Consider the following 18,153-nt stretch of genomic DNA (forward strand, 5'->3'; position numbering starts at 1 on the left):
GTTGGCAGGCAACGCCGCTCGCGACAACAAGAAGACCAGGATCATCCCTAGGCATCTCCAGCTGGCGATCCGCAACGACGAGGAGTTGAACAAGCTCCTCTCCGGTGTGACCATCGCCCAGGGTGGTGTGCTGCCTAACATTCAGGCCGTGCTCCTGCCCAAGAAGACCGAGAAGAAGGCTTAAGTGTACTCACTTCTCATCAGGCTACATCTATAGCGGTAACACCCGGCGATTGGTGAATGTGGCCTCTGTTATATTCCCGCCCGAGTGACCGTTACAAAAGGCCCTTTTCAGGGCCACAATATGATTCTGTGATAACGTTGTAAGTTTCATGGCATAACGCATACGTGTACGATGTCATTCGATCGATCAATATAATTATATCATATACATATATATGAACGATGAATATCGATTAATTATAATATAATTACGGTAAGTAGATAATTCTGAATTCTAATGAGATTATTTTTCTGATTGCAAAACACATCACTACACACGTCTCTAAATGAGAGACTTGAGACTTCGTCGTCAAGAAGTATAATAAATAAACGACAAATAAAGGTAATGTGATGGCTCAGAGCTATTACTTGCTCATCTACAGCAGTCTGTCACTGTAACAACAACAACAATAGTAAATAAACATAAAGCTATACATTTAATTAATATAATTGTTATCCGCCTACGGTTTTGAACAAAACTGATGATGGTATAATCGATGGTACGGCATATGATGTTCATAATTTTTTTTTTTTTTTTTTTTTTGATATATTTTATAATCAAAATAATAATACCTATATGTAAGTAATATCAATACGCGCTTGCTCTCACTCCCCACCATGCCGACCGACGATACTAATGATGCACGAACGCTATTGGTCGAGATACCGCGAGCGCGACGCTCGATCTTTAATCCCCTATTTACCGTTCTCCGCTTTAACAAAATGAGCGCAACAACGACAAAATTTTTATTCCCAGTTCGGCTATCGTACTGTAAGCATCTAACTATATCACAATGCCACCCAAGACTAGCGGTAAGGCCGCCAAGAAATCCGGCAAGGCCCAGAAGAACATCTCCAAGTCGGACTCGAAGAAAAAGAAGAAGCATAAGCGCAAGGAGAGCTACGCCATTTACATCTACAAGGTGCTCAAGCAGGTCCACCCCGACACCGGTATCTCCAGCAAGGCCATGTCGATCATGAACTCTTTCGTGAACGACATCTTCGAGCGCATCGCCGCCGAGGCCTCCCGCCTCGCTCACTACAACAAGAGGTCCACCATCACCAGCAGGGAGGTGCAGACATCCGTGAGGCTCTTGCTGCCCGGTGAGCTCGCCAAGCACGCCGTCAGTGAAGGCACCAAGGCCGTCACCAAGTACACCAGCTCCAAGTAAGCGCGTCCGTCGTTCCTCGTATGCTATCTGTCTTCTCAATACACTTTTAGTGTAATGGGTTTAGGTAGTTCGTATTGCGACACGACACGCTGCGAGAGTGTGGTTTGTACAACAACCAAAAAGGCCCTTTTCAGGGCCACAAATACGTTCTGAATATATAATATAAGAAGTTTCTAGATAGCCGTGCATACGGTGTCAATCGGTAGATTAATATCAATTACACACATTATCAACACGAAAGCTGTGTCAACATGTAAGGGTATTAAATAAGGAATCAACAATAATAACACATACGCTTAGTGTATGCATATATCTAATACTAGATATGTGTAACGTGAGACGTTATGGATATTAATTTAAATTTAGGTTAGGTTTTTATAAAACATAAAGTTATGTTAGGTTTCGCGGAGTTAGGTTAGGTTTTGAATGACATTATAAAAAAAAGTTAGGTTTGATCGAGTTAGGTTAGGTTAGGTTAGGTTTTGAGTGACAAAAAAAAACCTAACCTAACTTTGACCTAACTCGATCAAACCTAACTCCGCGAAACCTAACATAACCTGACATTATAAAAAAAAAGTTAGGTTTGATCGAGTTAGGTTAGGTTAGGTTAGGTTTTGAGTGACAAAAAAAAACCTAACCTAACTTTGACCTAACCTAACCTAACTCGATCAAACCTAACTCCGCGAAACCTAACATAACCTGACATTATAAAAAAAAAAGTTAGGTTTGATCGAGTTAGGTTAGGTTTTGTATGACAAAAAAAAAAAAAAAAAAAAAACCTAACCTAACTTTGACCTAACCTAACCTAACCTAACCTAACTCGATCAAACCTAACTCCGCGAAACCTAACATAACCTGACCTAACTAGATTGAACCGGCGATCGAGGCGAATTTAGATAGCGATGACTGTTATTTAAATGAAATATATGTATGTATGTATGTATGTATTTATTTTATTTATTTATTTATTAATTAATATTAATATTCAATAATATTATTGTTATTCTAATCAGAAATTTTGTGTTGGTGAGAAAGGAAGAGGGGCGAGGGGGACGTGTATGTGAATTTTATAGCCCTCTCGCTCACACGGACACTAACCCCGTCCCTTTCCGACCAGCCAGCACGTATAAATAGCGTCTCGCTGGCGAAAAATCGCTTATTCCCTCTCGTGACTCGTTAACGTAACGTACACGCACGCGTATTATTATTATTGACAATGGCCCGTACCAAGCAGACCGCTCGTAAATCCACCGGTGGTAAAGCGCCCCGCAAACAGCTCGCCACCAAGGCGGCCCGCAAGAGCGCGCCCGCCACCGGCGGCGTCAAGAAGCCCCATCGTTACAGGCCCGGCACCGTCGCCCTCCGTGAGATCCGTCGCTACCAGAAGAGCACTGAGCTTCTGATCCGCAAGCTGCCCTTCCAGCGTCTGGTGCGTGAGATCGCTCAGGACTTCAAGACCGATCTGCGCTTCCAGAGCTCTGCCGTTATGGCTCTCCAGGAGGCCAGCGAGGCTTACCTCGTCGGTCTCTTCGAGGACACCAACCTGTGCGCTATCCACGCCAAGCGTGTGACCATCATGCCCAAGGACATCCAGCTGGCTCGCAGGATCCGCGGTGAACGTGCCTAAACCACCACGTTTATACTGGCACGGAGCAACATCACAGGACGCAGTCTGCGCGAACGCATACGGTTACGTTACGCGTTTTGCGTCTGGACGTGCGAACGTGACGCTTCTGTCAGTCATATATCAAAAGGCCCTTTTCAGGGCCACACATGATTCTAAAATTCACAATTGTTTCTTTGAACAAACACTTGCGTAGATAAATCGATCACTGCATGGTCATTACAAAAAATAAATAAATAAATATATAAATTTAATTTACACATAACCAACCGTACACAAAATGTACGGAGGTATATATGAAATTTAACTACGATACACGAAATACTACTATACTGTAAGGATTATTTAAGAAAGAACTTATTTCCTATCCTATAATAATAGGAGTTAACACACTAATATATTGGAAAGTAAATTAAAATCGTCACGTGACTCTCATATTAAGCGCTATTTTAAGACATCAAATTTTATTATATCGACAAAATTATTACCACTGATTGAATGCTTACAAAAATATTAGAGGAGAAGAATCCTTCACAAGAGGATCTAATCCGTAAGCCGACCACCGTTTTTATAGTATATATTATGCCCTACGTTCAGGTATCCAAAATTTATTTAAATATCATATAATATGAAATTATTTATCAATAGGTATATATAATATTATATTTCTTTAGATATATGAAAAGTAAGTCAAATAATAATGCTCTGATATATCTTACCCCGTCCCCCTTCGCCCCGCAATAGGGTAAAACGTATAAATAGCGGCAAAATGATGGCTAGCTAGCTATTCCACTCGTGTCGACGCGCGGCGCAAGTCGTGTGTTGAGTATTCCGTTCGAGAAGTCTAATCTCTACTACAACAAGTCGCAATGACCGGTCGCGGTAAGGGAGGTAAAGGTCTGGGGAAAGGAGGAGCCAAGCGCCACAGGAAGGTGCTCCGTGATAACATCCAGGGTATCACCAAGCCCGCCATCCGTCGTCTCGCCCGCAGAGGTGGCGTCAAGCGTATCTCCGGCCTGATCTACGAGGAGACCCGCGGTGTTCTCAAGGTGTTCCTCGAGAACGTGATCCGTGACGCGGTCACCTACACCGAGCACGCCAAGAGGAAGACCGTCACCGCCATGGACGTCGTCTACGCTCTGAAGCGTCAAGGCCGCACCCTCTACGGTTTCGGAGGTTAAGCGCTGCACTGTCAGCGTCGTCGCGCGCGATATCGTGTAATATATACTAACGTGGGTATTACCGTATCGCGCAGACGCAAATACAAAAAGGCCCTTTTCAGGGCCGCAAATAATTCTATGATACGATTACGATAAAAAGTTTCTGTAGCGACACAGACGGACAAACAAACTATCAATCGATCTCTACCCATCCTATGTTATCCAAAATATCTATCTATTATAACTACTAATAGTCTAGTATCATCGTAGGTACGTACATTTATTACAATTACTTACTTACCCGGCACCGCGCAACACTTCTAACTTCTACAGCGTCCAGCTCGTAAGCATCGCTTGTGCTAAGTATCTATTGATACCGGAGGAAGCGAAACAATCCAAAATTGAACCACGAGCGGTACATACAAAAAAAATTCACCACACCAACCCGAAGAAGAAGAAGAAAATATTAATTAACTGGTAAGATATTTTTCTTTTTTACTTTACCCGCGAACCTCACCTGACCTGTGAGTGATCTGCTACTGATAACGACGACTAGTCGATGAACTGACCAATTAGATAAAGGATTCGCAAATAGTGCACAAAACAGACAGGGACACCCAACATCCCCGCACCCACTCACCTCACTTTACAAAAAAGAAAAAAAAAAAAAAAAAAAAAAAGTATATAAACACAGGTTTTAGACTTCTCGTGTTCCTATGATGATGAATACATAATATTTAGGTACTTACATATAATATATACATATCAACCTAAACAGATTTTTATGTCAAAATAATTTATATCGTTTGTTCCAATATCAACATTCAGATAATATCATACGTTAAATTATTATAAATAAATAAATACGCCGGACCAAAAACTAAATAAATCTAAACGACGACCTACACGAGACTCTTACCTACTACGATGCCCGCACGCACGCTCAGAGTGTCGCGCTGTATGATCCTCGTAGAAGAGAGTTTAACTATACGAATTATAATAATATTCATTAATACGATATCTTAATGTATAATATAACATGACATAATTATTTAAATTTAATATAAAGTACCTATCCCGTTTTACGTCGGTACCGGCAGAGAGCAAACCACTGAACGTAGGCAATGCAATCCAAGTCGCGGTACGGCTGTTTTACGACAGTGAAGACAACAAGTCAAAATAACATTATAAATATAATTTTCTAATGTTGTTATTGTGTCACATCTATCTATGGTATCTTCGAATTTAACTGGAGGACACATAATAGTTATAGATGTGATTTTAATTAAGAAAAATCACTTTTTAAACTGACCCGAGGTGTCCGCAACCTATAATACCAAAAGTAAAGTTCTCCCATTCGTTTATCGGCGTTCCAAATCCTAAAACTTCTATTAAAATACGTATATCAATTCATAAAGAATGTATATGTGCAATTTTATTATAATCATTATAATATAATTCACTATAAATTTAGTTTAATCATAAACGAGTAAGTGAAAACTTGGAAGTGTTATTACGAGAAAACGTCCCGCGACATAAGGGTCTGCGTTACGGTTAAGCCGGAGTATATATAAAAAGTGGCGCCCCCAATAAGCCGTGTTTAGTACTCGCCAGCGCAGCGCTCCGCTTACACGCGTCCGCTGTATTCTCTTTGCGCAGTTTGTGCGATTTACTAGTTTACTTTAATTATATTTACTTACTTGACGATTAATAAATAAATATGGCCGACACCGCAGTTGCTGCCGACGCTCCCGCCCCGGCGACGCCCGCGAAGAAGCCTAAGGCGTCCGCCTCCGCTGGCGCTAAGAAGCCTAAGGCGAAACCCACCCACCCTAAGACGTCCGAGATGGTTAACAGCGCCATCAAGGAGTTGAAGGAGAGAAGCGGTTCGTCCCTGCAGGCTATCAAGAAGTACATCGCCGCCCAGTACAAGGTCGACGCCGAGAAGCTGGCCCCTTTCATCAGAAAATATCTGAAGAGCGCAGTCGAATCCGGCGCACTCATTCAGACCAAAGGCAAGGGCGCGTCCGGCTCCTTCAAACTGGAGTCGAAGTCATCATCGGCCGGCAAGAAGCCCGCCGCGGCCAAGAAATCTAGCGCCGCTAAATCTTCAGCCGCCGCTAAGAAGCCCGCCGCGGCTAAGCCCGCTAAGGCGAAGAAGGCCGCTGCGTCCCCGGCCAAGCCTAAGGCCGCCACGAAGGACAAGAAGGCCGCCGCCGCCAAGAAGAAGCCCGCCGCGAAGAAACCTTCCACCCCCGCCAAGGGCAAGAGCGCCGCCGCGCCTAAGGCCAAGAAGACCGCGAAGCCGCCGACCAAGAAGCCTAAAGCTCCCAAGCCCAAGAAGGCCGCGGCCGCTCCCAAAGCGAAGCCCGCCGCCAAGAAGGCTGCCTCGAAGAAGTAAGAAGACTGCGCCACATTGTCGTCGTCGTACTTACATCGGCCGTGATGGTGGAGGATATGTCGATTGTCGTCGCTATATATCGTATATACGACGACGTGTCGCCTGTTCACACGCCTCTCGTCATACGCCTGTGCGCGTTAAACGCACATCAAAAAGCCCTTTTCAGGGCTAACAAATTTATTCAAAGGTTCATATCGCCTCTGTTTCATTGCAATAAGCACAACACACATACACGAGTCGATCGATCGCAATCAATATTAGAATAAAGGTATATAAAATAAAATAAAATAAAATAAAATAAAAGTCAATCTCAAATCGAGTCTTATGGCAAAAGTCTCAAGATTATTGATGATATTGATGAGATCTCACTGATAAGACTGATTAGGTTAGGTTTTCATGAATACTTACACAGAATATTTTCTTATCGATGGTGAATGATAAATATAACTGTATTATTTGAAGTCTTACATTTACAACAACAACAACAACTACATAAATATAAGTATATAATTTACGGAATATTTTGTTAATTGTGTTATTTTTATTAGTTAGTTATACTTTGATGTATAAATTGAAATGTTTTTATTTTATATTTCTAATTTGCGCTCTTGCACGCGACTCGTTGATTGGTCGATCGGGCTCGTGTTATGTCGGCTCGTTGTATCCCCACTATCAGCGTACACCGTGAACGTATAAAATAAAGGCAACTACTAAAAAAAAGCGTATACACTCGCAAGCAAGCAATCGTGCTCTCGTTTCGTGTGTGTGTAAACTAAACTTAAATCTCTCTTTAAACATGTCTGGACGCGGTAAAGGTGGCAAGGTTAAGGGAAAGGCAAAGTCCCGTTCTAACCGTGCCGGACTTCAGTTCCCCGTCGGTCGTATCCACAGGCTTCTACGCAAGGGCAACTACGCCGAGCGCGTCGGTGCCGGTGCCCCGGTGTACCTAGCCGCCGTCATGGAGTACCTGGCCGCTGAGGTTCTCGAGTTGGCAGGCAACGCCGCTCGCGACAACAAGAAGACCAGGATCATCCCTAGGCATCTCCAGCTGGCGATCCGCAACGACGAGGAGTTGAACAAGCTCCTCTCCGGTGTGACCATCGCCCAGGGTGGTGTGCTGCCTAACATTCAGGCCGTGCTCCTGCCCAAGAAGACCGAGAAGAAGGCTTAAGTGTACTCACTTCTCATCAGGCTACATCTATAGCGGTAACACCCGGCGATTGGTGAATGTGGCCTCTGTTATATTCCCGCCCGAGTGACCGTTACAAAAGGCCCTTTTCAGGGCCACAATATGATTCTGTGATAACGTTGTAAGTTTCATGGCATAACGCATACGTGTACGATGTCATTCGATCGATCAATATAATTATATCATATACATATATATGAACGATGAATATCGATTAATTATAATATAATTACGGTAAGTAGATAATTCTGAATTCTAATGAGATTATTTTTCTGATTGCAAAACACATCACTACACACGTCTCTAAATGAGAGACTTGAGACTTCGTCGTCAAGAAGTATAATAAATAAACGACAAATAAAGGTAATGTGATGGCTCAGAGCTATTACTTGCTCATCTACAGCAGTCTGTCACTGTAACAACAACAACAATAGTAAATAAACATAAAGCTATACATTTAATTAATATAATTGTTATCCGCCTACGGTTTTGAACAAAACTGATGATGGTATAATCGATGGTACGGCATATGATGTTCATAATTTTTTTTTTTTTTTTTTTTTTGATATATTTTATAATCAAAATAATAATACCTATATGTAAGTAATATCAATACGCGCTTGCTCTCACTCCCCACCATGCCGACCGACGATACTAATGATGCACGAACGCTATTGGTCGAGATACCGCGAGCGCGACGCTCGATCTTTAATCCCCTATTTACCGTTCTCCGCTTTAACAAAATGAGCGCAACAACGACAAAATTTTTATTCCCAGTTCGGCTATCGTACTGTAAGCATCTAACTATATCACAATGCCACCCAAGACTAGCGGTAAGGCCGCCAAGAAATCCGGCAAGGCCCAGAAGAACATCTCCAAGTCGGACTCGAAGAAAAAGAAGAAGCATAAGCGCAAGGAGAGCTACGCCATTTACATCTACAAGGTGCTCAAGCAGGTCCACCCCGACACCGGTATCTCCAGCAAGGCCATGTCGATCATGAACTCTTTCGTGAACGACATCTTCGAGCGCATCGCCGCCGAGGCCTCCCGCCTCGCTCACTACAACAAGAGGTCCACCATCACCAGCAGGGAGGTGCAGACATCCGTGAGGCTCTTGCTGCCCGGTGAGCTCGCCAAGCACGCCGTCAGTGAAGGCACCAAGGCCGTCACCAAGTACACCAGCTCCAAGTAAGCGCGTCCGTCGTTCCTCGTATGCTATCTGTCTTCTCAATACACTTTTAGTGTAATGGGTTTAGGTAGTTCGTATTGCGACACGACACGCTGCGAGAGTGTGGTTTGTACAACAACCAAAAAGGCCCTTTTCAGGGCCACAAATACGTTCTGAATATATAATATAAGAAGTTTCTAGATAGCCGTGCATACGGTGTCAATCGGTAGATTAATATCAATTACACACATTATCAACACGAAAGCTGTGTCAACATGTAAGGGTATTAAATAAGGAATCAACAATAATAACACATACGCTTAGTGTATGCATATATCTAATACTAGATATGTGTAACGTGAGACGTTATGGATATTAATTTAAATTTAGGTTAGGTTTTTATAAAACATAAAGTTATGTTAGGTTTCGCGGAGTTAGGTTAGGTTTTGAATGACATTATAAAAAAAAGTTAGGTTTGATCGAGTTAGGTTAGGTTAGGTTAGGTTTTGAGTGACAAAAAAAAACCTAACCTAACTTTGACCTAACTCGATCAAACCTAACTCCGCGAAACCTAACATAACCTGACATTATAAAAAAAAAGTTAGGTTTGATCGAGTTAGGTTAGGTTAGGTTAGGTTTTGAGTGACAAAAAAAAACCTAACCTAACTTTGACCTAACCTAACCTAACTCGATCAAACCTAACTCCGCGAAACCTAACATAACCTGACATTATAAAAAAAAAAGTTAGGTTTGATCGAGTTAGGTTAGGTTTTGTATGACAAAAAAAAAAAAAAAAAAAAAACCTAACCTAACTTTGACCTAACCTAACCTAACCTAACCTAACTCGATCAAACCTAACTCCGCGAAACCTAACATAACCTGACCTAACTAGATTGAACCGGCGATCGAGGCGAATTTAGATAGCGATGACTGTTATTTAAATGAAATATATGTATGTATGTATGTATGTATTTATTTTATTTATTTATTTATTAATTAATATTAATATTCAATAATATTATTGTTATTCTAATCAGAAATTTTGTGTTGGTGAGAAAGGAAGAGGGGCGAGGGGGACGTGTATGTGAATTTTATAGCCCTCTCGCTCACACGGACACTAACCCCGTCCCTTTCCGACCAGCCAGCACGTATAAATAGCGTCTCGCTGGCGAAAAATCGCTTATTCCCTCTCGTGACTCGTTAACGTAACGTACACGCACGCGTATTATTATTATTGACAATGGCCCGTACCAAGCAGACCGCTCGTAAATCCACCGGTGGTAAAGCGCCCCGCAAACAGCTCGCCACCAAGGCGGCCCGCAAGAGCGCGCCCGCCACCGGCGGCGTCAAGAAGCCCCATCGTTACAGGCCCGGCACCGTCGCCCTCCGTGAGATCCGTCGCTACCAGAAGAGCACTGAGCTTCTGATCCGCAAGCTGCCCTTCCAGCGTCTGGTGCGTGAGATCGCTCAGGACTTCAAGACCGATCTGCGCTTCCAGAGCTCTGCCGTTATGGCTCTCCAGGAGGCCAGCGAGGCTTACCTCGTCGGTCTCTTCGAGGACACCAACCTGTGCGCTATCCACGCCAAGCGTGTGACCATCATGCCCAAGGACATCCAGCTGGCTCGCAGGATCCGCGGTGAACGTGCCTAAACCACCACGTTTATACTGGCACGGAGCAACATCACAGGACGCAGTCTGCGCGAACGCATACGGTTACGTTACGCGTTTTGCGTCTGGACGTGCGAACGTGACGCTTCTGTCAGTCATATATCAAAAGGCCCTTTTCAGGGCCACACATGATTCTAAAATTCACAATTGTTTCTTTGAACAAACACTTGCGTAGATAAATCGATCACTGCATGGTCATTACAAAAAATAAATAAATAAATATATAAATTTAATTTACACATAACCAACCGTACACAAAATGTACGGAGGTATATATGAAATTTAACTACGATACACGAAATACTACTATACTGTAAGGATTATTTAAGAAAGAACTTATTTCCTATCCTATAATAATAGGAGTTAACACACTAATATATTGGAAAGTAAATTAAAATCGTCACGTGACTCTCATATTAAGCGCTATTTTAAGACATCAAATTTTATTATATCGACAAAATTATTACCACTGATTGAATGCTTACAAAAATATTAGAGGAGAAGAATCCTTCACAAGAGGATCTAATCCGTAAGCCGACCACCGTTTTTATAGTATATATTATGCCCTACGTTCAGGTATCCAAAATTTATTTAAATATCATATAATATGAAATTATTTATCAATAGGTATATATAATATTATATTTCTTTAGATATATGAAAAGTAAGTCAAATAATAATGCTCTGATATATCTTACCCCGTCCCCCTTCGCCCCGCAATAGGGTAAAACGTATAAATAGCGGCAAAATGATGGCTAGCTAGCTATTCCACTCGTGTCGACGCGCGGCGCAAGTCGTGTGTTGAGTATTCCGTTCGAGAAGTCTAATCTCTACTACAACAAGTCGCAATGACCGGTCGCGGTAAGGGAGGTAAAGGTCTGGGGAAAGGAGGAGCCAAGCGCCACAGGAAGGTGCTCCGTGATAACATCCAGGGTATCACCAAGCCCGCCATCCGTCGTCTCGCCCGCAGAGGTGGCGTCAAGCGTATCTCCGGCCTGATCTACGAGGAGACCCGCGGTGTTCTCAAGGTGTTCCTCGAGAACGTGATCCGTGACGCGGTCACCTACACCGAGCACGCCAAGAGGAAGACCGTCACCGCCATGGACGTCGTCTACGCTCTGAAGCGTCAAGGCCGCACCCTCTACGGTTTCGGAGGTTAAGCGCTGCACTGTCAGCGTCGTCGCGCGCGATATCGTGTAATATATACTAACGTGGGTATTACCGTATCGCGCAGACGCAAATACAAAAAGGCCCTTTTCAGGGCCGCAAATAATTCTATGATACGATTACGATAAAAAGTTTCTGTAGCGACACAGACGGACAAACAAACTATCAATCGATCTCTACCCATCCTATGTTATCCAAAATATCTATCTATTATAACTACTAATAGTCTAGTATCATCGTAGGTACGTACATTTATTACAATTACTTACTTACCCGGCACCGCGCAACACTTCTAACTTCTACAGCGTCCAGCTCGTAAGCATCGCTTGTGCTAAGTATCTATTGATACCGGAGGAAGCGAAACAATCCAAAATTGAACCACGAGCGGTACATACAAAAAAAATTCACCACACCAACCCGAAGAAGAAGAAGAAAATATTAATTAACTGGTAAGATATTTTTCTTTTTTACTTTACCCGCGAACCTCACCTGACCTGTGAGTGATCTGCTACTGATAACGACGACTAGTCGATGAACTGACCAATTAGATAAAGGATTCGCAAATAGTGCACAAAACAGACAGGGACACCCAACATCCCCGCACCCACTCACCTCACTTTACAAAAAAGAAAAAAAAAAAAAAAAAAAAAAAGTATATAAACACAGGTTTTAGACTTCTCGTGTTCCTATGATGATGAATACATAATATTTAGGTACTTACATATAATATATACATATCAACCTAAACAGATTTTTATGTCAAAATAATTTATATCGTTTGTTCCAATATCAACATTCAGATAATATCATACGTTAAATTATTATAAATAAATAAATACGCCGGACCAAAAACTAAATAAATCTAAACGACGACCTACACGAGACTCTTACCTACTACGATGCCCGCACGCACGCTCAGAGTGTCGCGCTGTATGATCCTCGTAGAAGAGAGTTTAACTATACGAATTATAATAATATTCATTAATACGATATCTTAATGTATAATATAACATGACATAATTATTTAAATTTAATATAAAGTACCTATCCCGTTTTACGTCGGTACCGGCAGAGAGCAAACCACTGAACGTAGGCAATGCAATCCAAGTCGCGGTACGGCTGTTTTACGACAGTGAAGACAACAAGTCAAAATAACATTATAAATATAATTTTCTAATGTTGTTATTGTGTCACATCTATCTATGGTATCTTCGAATTTAACTGGAGGACACATAATAGTTATAGATGTGATTTTAATTAAGAAAAATCACTTTTTAAACTGACCCGAGGTGTCCGCAACCTATAATACCAAAAGTAAAGTTCTCCCATTCGTTTATCGGCGTTCCAAATCCTAAAACTTCTATTAAAATACGTATATCAATTCATAAAGAATGTATATGTGCAATTTTATTATAATCATTATAATATAATTCACTATAAATTTAGTTTAATCATAAACGAGTAAGTGAAAACTTGGAAGTGTTATTACGAGAAAACGTCCCGCGACATAAGGGTCTGCGTTACGGTTAAGCCGGAGTATATATAAAAAGTGGCGCCCCCAATAAGCCGTGTTTAGTACTCGCCAGCGCAGCGCTCCGCTTACACGCGTCCGCTGTATTCTCTTTGCGCAGTTTGTGCGATTTACTAGTTTACTTTAATTATATTTACTTACTTGACGATTAATAAATAAATATGGCCGACACCGCAGTTGCTGCCGACGCTCCCGCCCCGGCGACGCCCGCGAAGAAGCCTAAGGCGTCCGCCTCCGCTGGCGCTAAGAAGCCTAAGGCGAAACCCACCCACCCTAAGACGTCCGAGATGGTTAACAGCGCCATCAAGGAGTTGAAGGAGAGAAGCGGTTCGTCCCTGCAGGCTATCAAGAAGTACATCGCCGCCCAGTACAAGGTCGACGCCGAGAAGCTGGCCCCTTTCATCAGAAAATATCTGAAGAGCGCAGTCGAATCCGGCGCACTCATTCAGACCAAAGGCAAGGGCGCGTCCGGCTCCTTCAAACTGGAGTCGAAGTCATCATCGGCCGGCAAGAAGCCCGCCGCGGCCAAGAAATCTAGCGCCGCTAAATCTTCAGCCGCCGCTAAGAAGCCCGCCGCGGCTAAGCCCGCTAAGGCGAAGAAGGCCGCTGCGTCCCCGGCCAAGCCTAAGGCCGCCACGAAGGACAAGAAGGCCGCCGCCGCCAAGAAGAAGCCCGCCGCGAAGAAACCTTCCACCCCCGCCAAGGGCAAGAGCGCCGCCGCGCCTAAGGCCAAGAAGACCGCGAAGCCGCCGACCAAGAAGCCTAAAGCTCCCAAGCCCAAGAAGGCCGCGGCCGCTCCCAAAGCGAAGCCCGCCGCCAAGAAGGCTGCCTCGAAGAAGTAAGAAGACTGCGCCACATTGTCGTCGTCGTACTTACATCGGCCGTGATGGTGGAGGATATGTCGATTGTCGTCGCTATATATCGTATATACGACGACGTGTCGCCTGTTCACACGCCTCTCGTCATACGCCTGTGCGCGTTAAACGCACATCAAAAAGCCCTTTTCAGGGCTAACAAATTTATTCAAAGGTTCATATCGCCTCTGTTTCATTGCAATAAGCACAACACACATACACGAGTCGATCGATCGCAATCAATATTAGAATAAAGGTATATAAAATAAAATAAAATAAAATAAAATAAAAGTCAATCTCAAATCGAGTCTTATGGCAAAAGTCTCAAGATTATTGATGATATTGATGAGATCTCACTGATAAGACTGATTAGGTTAGGTTTTCATGAATACTTACACAGAATATTTTCTTATCGATGGTGAATGATAAATATAACTGTATTATTTGAAGTCTTACATTTACAACAACAACAACAACTACATAAATATAAGTATATAATTTACGGAATATTTTGTTAATTGTGTTATTTTTATTAGTTAGTTATACTTTGATGTATAAATTGAAATGTTTTTATTTTATATTTCTAATTTGCGCTCTTGCACGCGACTCGTTGATTGGTCGATCGGGCTCGTGTTATGTCGGCTCGTTGTATCCCCACTATCAGCGTACACCGTGAACGTATAAAATAAAGGCAACTACTAAAAAAAAGCGTATACACTCGCAAGCAAGCAATCGTGCTCTCGTTTCGTGTGTGTGTAAACTAAACTTAAATCTCTCTTTAAACATGTCTGGACGCGGTAAAGGTGGCAAGGTTAAGGGAAAGGCAAAGTCCCGTTCTAACCGTGCCGGACTTCAGTTCCCCGTCGGTCGTATCCACAGGCTTCTACGCAAGGGCAACTACGCCGAGCGCGTCGGTGCCGGTGCCCCGGTGTACCTAGCCGCCGTCATGGAGTACCTGGCCGCTGAGGTTCTCGAGTTGGCAGGCAACGCCGCTCGCGACAACAAGAAGACCAGGATCATCCCTAGGCATCTCCAGCTGGCGATCCGCAACGACGAGGAGTTGAACAAGCTCCTCTCCGGTGTGACCATCGCCCAGGGTGGTGTGCTGCCTAACATTCAGGCCGTGCTCCTGCCCAAGAAGACCGAGAAGAAGGCTTAAGTGTACTCACTTCTCATCAGGCTACATCTATAGCGGTAACACCCGGCGATTGGTGAATGTGGCCTCTGTTATATTCCCGCCCGAGTGACCGTTACAAAAGGCCCTTTTCAGGGCCACAATATGATTCTGTGATAACGTTGTAAGTTTCATGGCATAACGCATACGTGTACGATGTCATTCGATCGATCAATATAATTATATCATATACATATATATGAACGATGAATATCGATTAATTATAATATAATTACGGTAAGTAGATAATTCTGAATTCTAATGAGATTATTTTTCTGATTGCAAAACACATCACTACACACGTCTCTAAATGAGAGACTTGAGACTTCGTCGTCAAGAAGTATAATAAATAAACGACAAATAAAGGTAATGTGATGGCTCAGAGCTATTACTTGCTCATCTACAGCAGTCTGTCACTGTAACAACAACAACAATAGTAAATAAACATAAAGCTATACATTTAATTAATATAATTGTTATCCGCCTACGGTTTTGAACAAAACTGATGATGGTATAATCGATGGTACGGCATATGATGTTCATAATTTTTTTTTTTTTTTTTTTTTTGATATATTTTATAATCAAAATAATAATACCTATATGTAAGTAATATCAATACGCGCTTGCTCTCACTCCCCACCATGCCGACCGACGATACTAATGATGCACGAACGCTATTGGTCGAGATACCGCGAGCGCGACGCTCGATCTTTAATCCCCTATTTACCGTTCTCCGCTTTAACAAAATGAGCGCAACAACGACAAAATTTTTATTCCCAGTTCGGCTATCGTACTGTAAGCATCTAACTATATCACAATGCCACCCAAGACTAGCGGTAAGGCCGCCAAGAAATCCGGCAAGGCCCAGAAGAACATCTCCAAGTCGGACTCGAAGAAAAAGAAGAAGCATAAGCGCAAGGAGAGCTACGCCATTTACATCTACAAGGTGCTCAAGCAGGTCCACCCCGACACCGGTATCTCCAGCAAGGCCATGTCGATCATGAACTCTTTCGTGAACGACATCTTCGAGCGCATCGCCGCCGAGGCCTCCCGCCTCGCTCACTACAACAAGAGGTCCACCATCACCAGCAGGGAGGTGCAGACATCCGTGAGGCTCTTGCTGCCCGGTGAGCTCGCCAAGCACGCCGTCAGTGAAGGCACCAAGGCCGTCACCAAGTACACCAGCTCCAAGTAAGCGCGTCCGTCGTTCCTCGTATGCTATCTGTCTTCTCAATACACTTTTAGTGTAATGGGTTTAGGTAGTTCGTATTGCGACACGACACGCTGCGAGAGTGTGGTTTGTACAACAACCAAAAAGGCCCTTTTCAGGGCCACAAATACGTTCTGAATATATAATATAAGAAGTTTCTAGATAGCCGTGCATACGGTGTCAATCGGTAGATTAATATCAATTACACACATTATCAACACGAAAGCTGTGTCAACATGTAAGGGTATTAAATAAGGAATCAACAATAATAACACATACGCTTAGTGTATGCATATATCTAATACTAGATATGTGTAACGTGAGACGTTATGGATATTAATTTAAATTTAGGTTAGGTTTTTATAAAACATAAAGTTATGTTAGGTTTCGCGGAGTTAGGTTAGGTTTTGAATGACATTATAAAAAAAAGTTAGGTTTGATCGAGTTAGGTTAGGTTAGGTTAGGTTTTGAGTGACAAAAAAAAACCTAACCTAACTTTGACCTAACTCGATCAAACCTAACTCCGCGAAACCTAACATAACCTGACATTATAAAAAAAAAGTTAGGTTTGATCGAGTTAGGTTAGGTTAGGTTAGGTTTTGAGTGACAAAAAAAAACCTAACCTAACTTTGACCTAACCTAACCTAACTCGATCAAACCTAACTCCGCGAAACCTAACATAACCTGACATTATAAAAAAAAAAGTTAGGTTTGATCGAGTTAGGTTAGGTTTTGTATGACAAAAAAAAAAAAAAAAAAAAAACCTAACCTAACTTTGACCTAACCTAACCTAACCTAACCTAACTCGATCAAACCTAACTCCGCGAAACCTAACATAACCTGACCTAACTAGATTGAACCGGCGATCGAGGCGAATTTAGATAGCGATGACTGTTATTTAAATGAAATATATGTATGTATGTATGTATGTATTTATTTTATTTATTTATTTATTAATTAATATTAATATTCAATAATATTATTGTTATTCTAATCAGAAATTTTGTGTTGGTGAGAAAGGAAGAGGGGCGAGGGGGACGTGTATGTGAATTTTATAGCCCTCTCGCTCACACGGACACTAACCCCGTCCCTTTCCGACCAGCCAGCACGTATAAATAGCGTCTCGCTGGCGAAAAATCGCTTATTCCCTCTCGTGACTCGTTAACGTAACGTACACGCACGCGTATTATTATTATTGACAATGGCCCGTACCAAGCAGACCGCTCGTAAATCCACCGGTGGTAAAGCGCCCCGCAAACAGCTCGCCACCAAGGCGGCCCGCAAGAGCGCGCCCGCCACCGGCGGCGTCAAGAAGCCCCATCGTTACAGGCCCGGCACCGTCGCCCTCCGTGAGATCCGTCGCTACCAGAAGAGCACTGAGCTTCTGATCCGCAAGCTGCCCTTCCAGCGTCTGGTGCGTGAGATCGCTCAGGACTTCAAGACCGATCTGCGCTTCCAGAGCTCTGCCGTTATGGCTCTCCAGGAGGCCAGCGAGGCTTACCTCGTCGGTCTCTTCGAGGACACCAACCTGTGCGCTATCCACGCCAAGCGTGTGACCATCATGCCCAAGGACATCCAGCTGGCTCGCAGGATCCGCGGTGAACGTGCCTAA

The 18,153-nt window shown here is 43.0% G+C and overlaps 1 protein-coding gene and 1 pseudogene across 1 annotated transcript; both read left to right on the plus strand.

Moving 5' to 3' along the window:
- The first annotated feature begins 1,016 nt into the window (after positions 1-1,016).
- Positions 1,017-3,021, plus strand: LOC134752454 (histone H3-like). Its single transcript, XM_063688154.1, has 2 exons — positions 1,017-1,390; positions 2,604-3,021. The coding sequence occupies exons 1-2, from the start codon at positions 1,017-1,019 to the stop codon at positions 3,019-3,021; spliced, it is 792 nt and encodes a 263-aa protein (XP_063544224.1).
- An 866-nt stretch (positions 3,022-3,887) lies between these two features.
- Positions 3,888-18,153, plus strand: LOC134752455 (uncharacterized; annotated as a pseudogene).

Source organism: Cydia strobilella, chromosome 24 (assembly GCF_947568885.1).
Source record: "Cydia strobilella chromosome 24, ilCydStro3.1, whole genome shotgun sequence".
In the NCBI taxonomy this organism is placed as follows: Eukaryota; Metazoa; Arthropoda; class Insecta; order Lepidoptera; family Tortricidae; genus Cydia; species Cydia strobilella.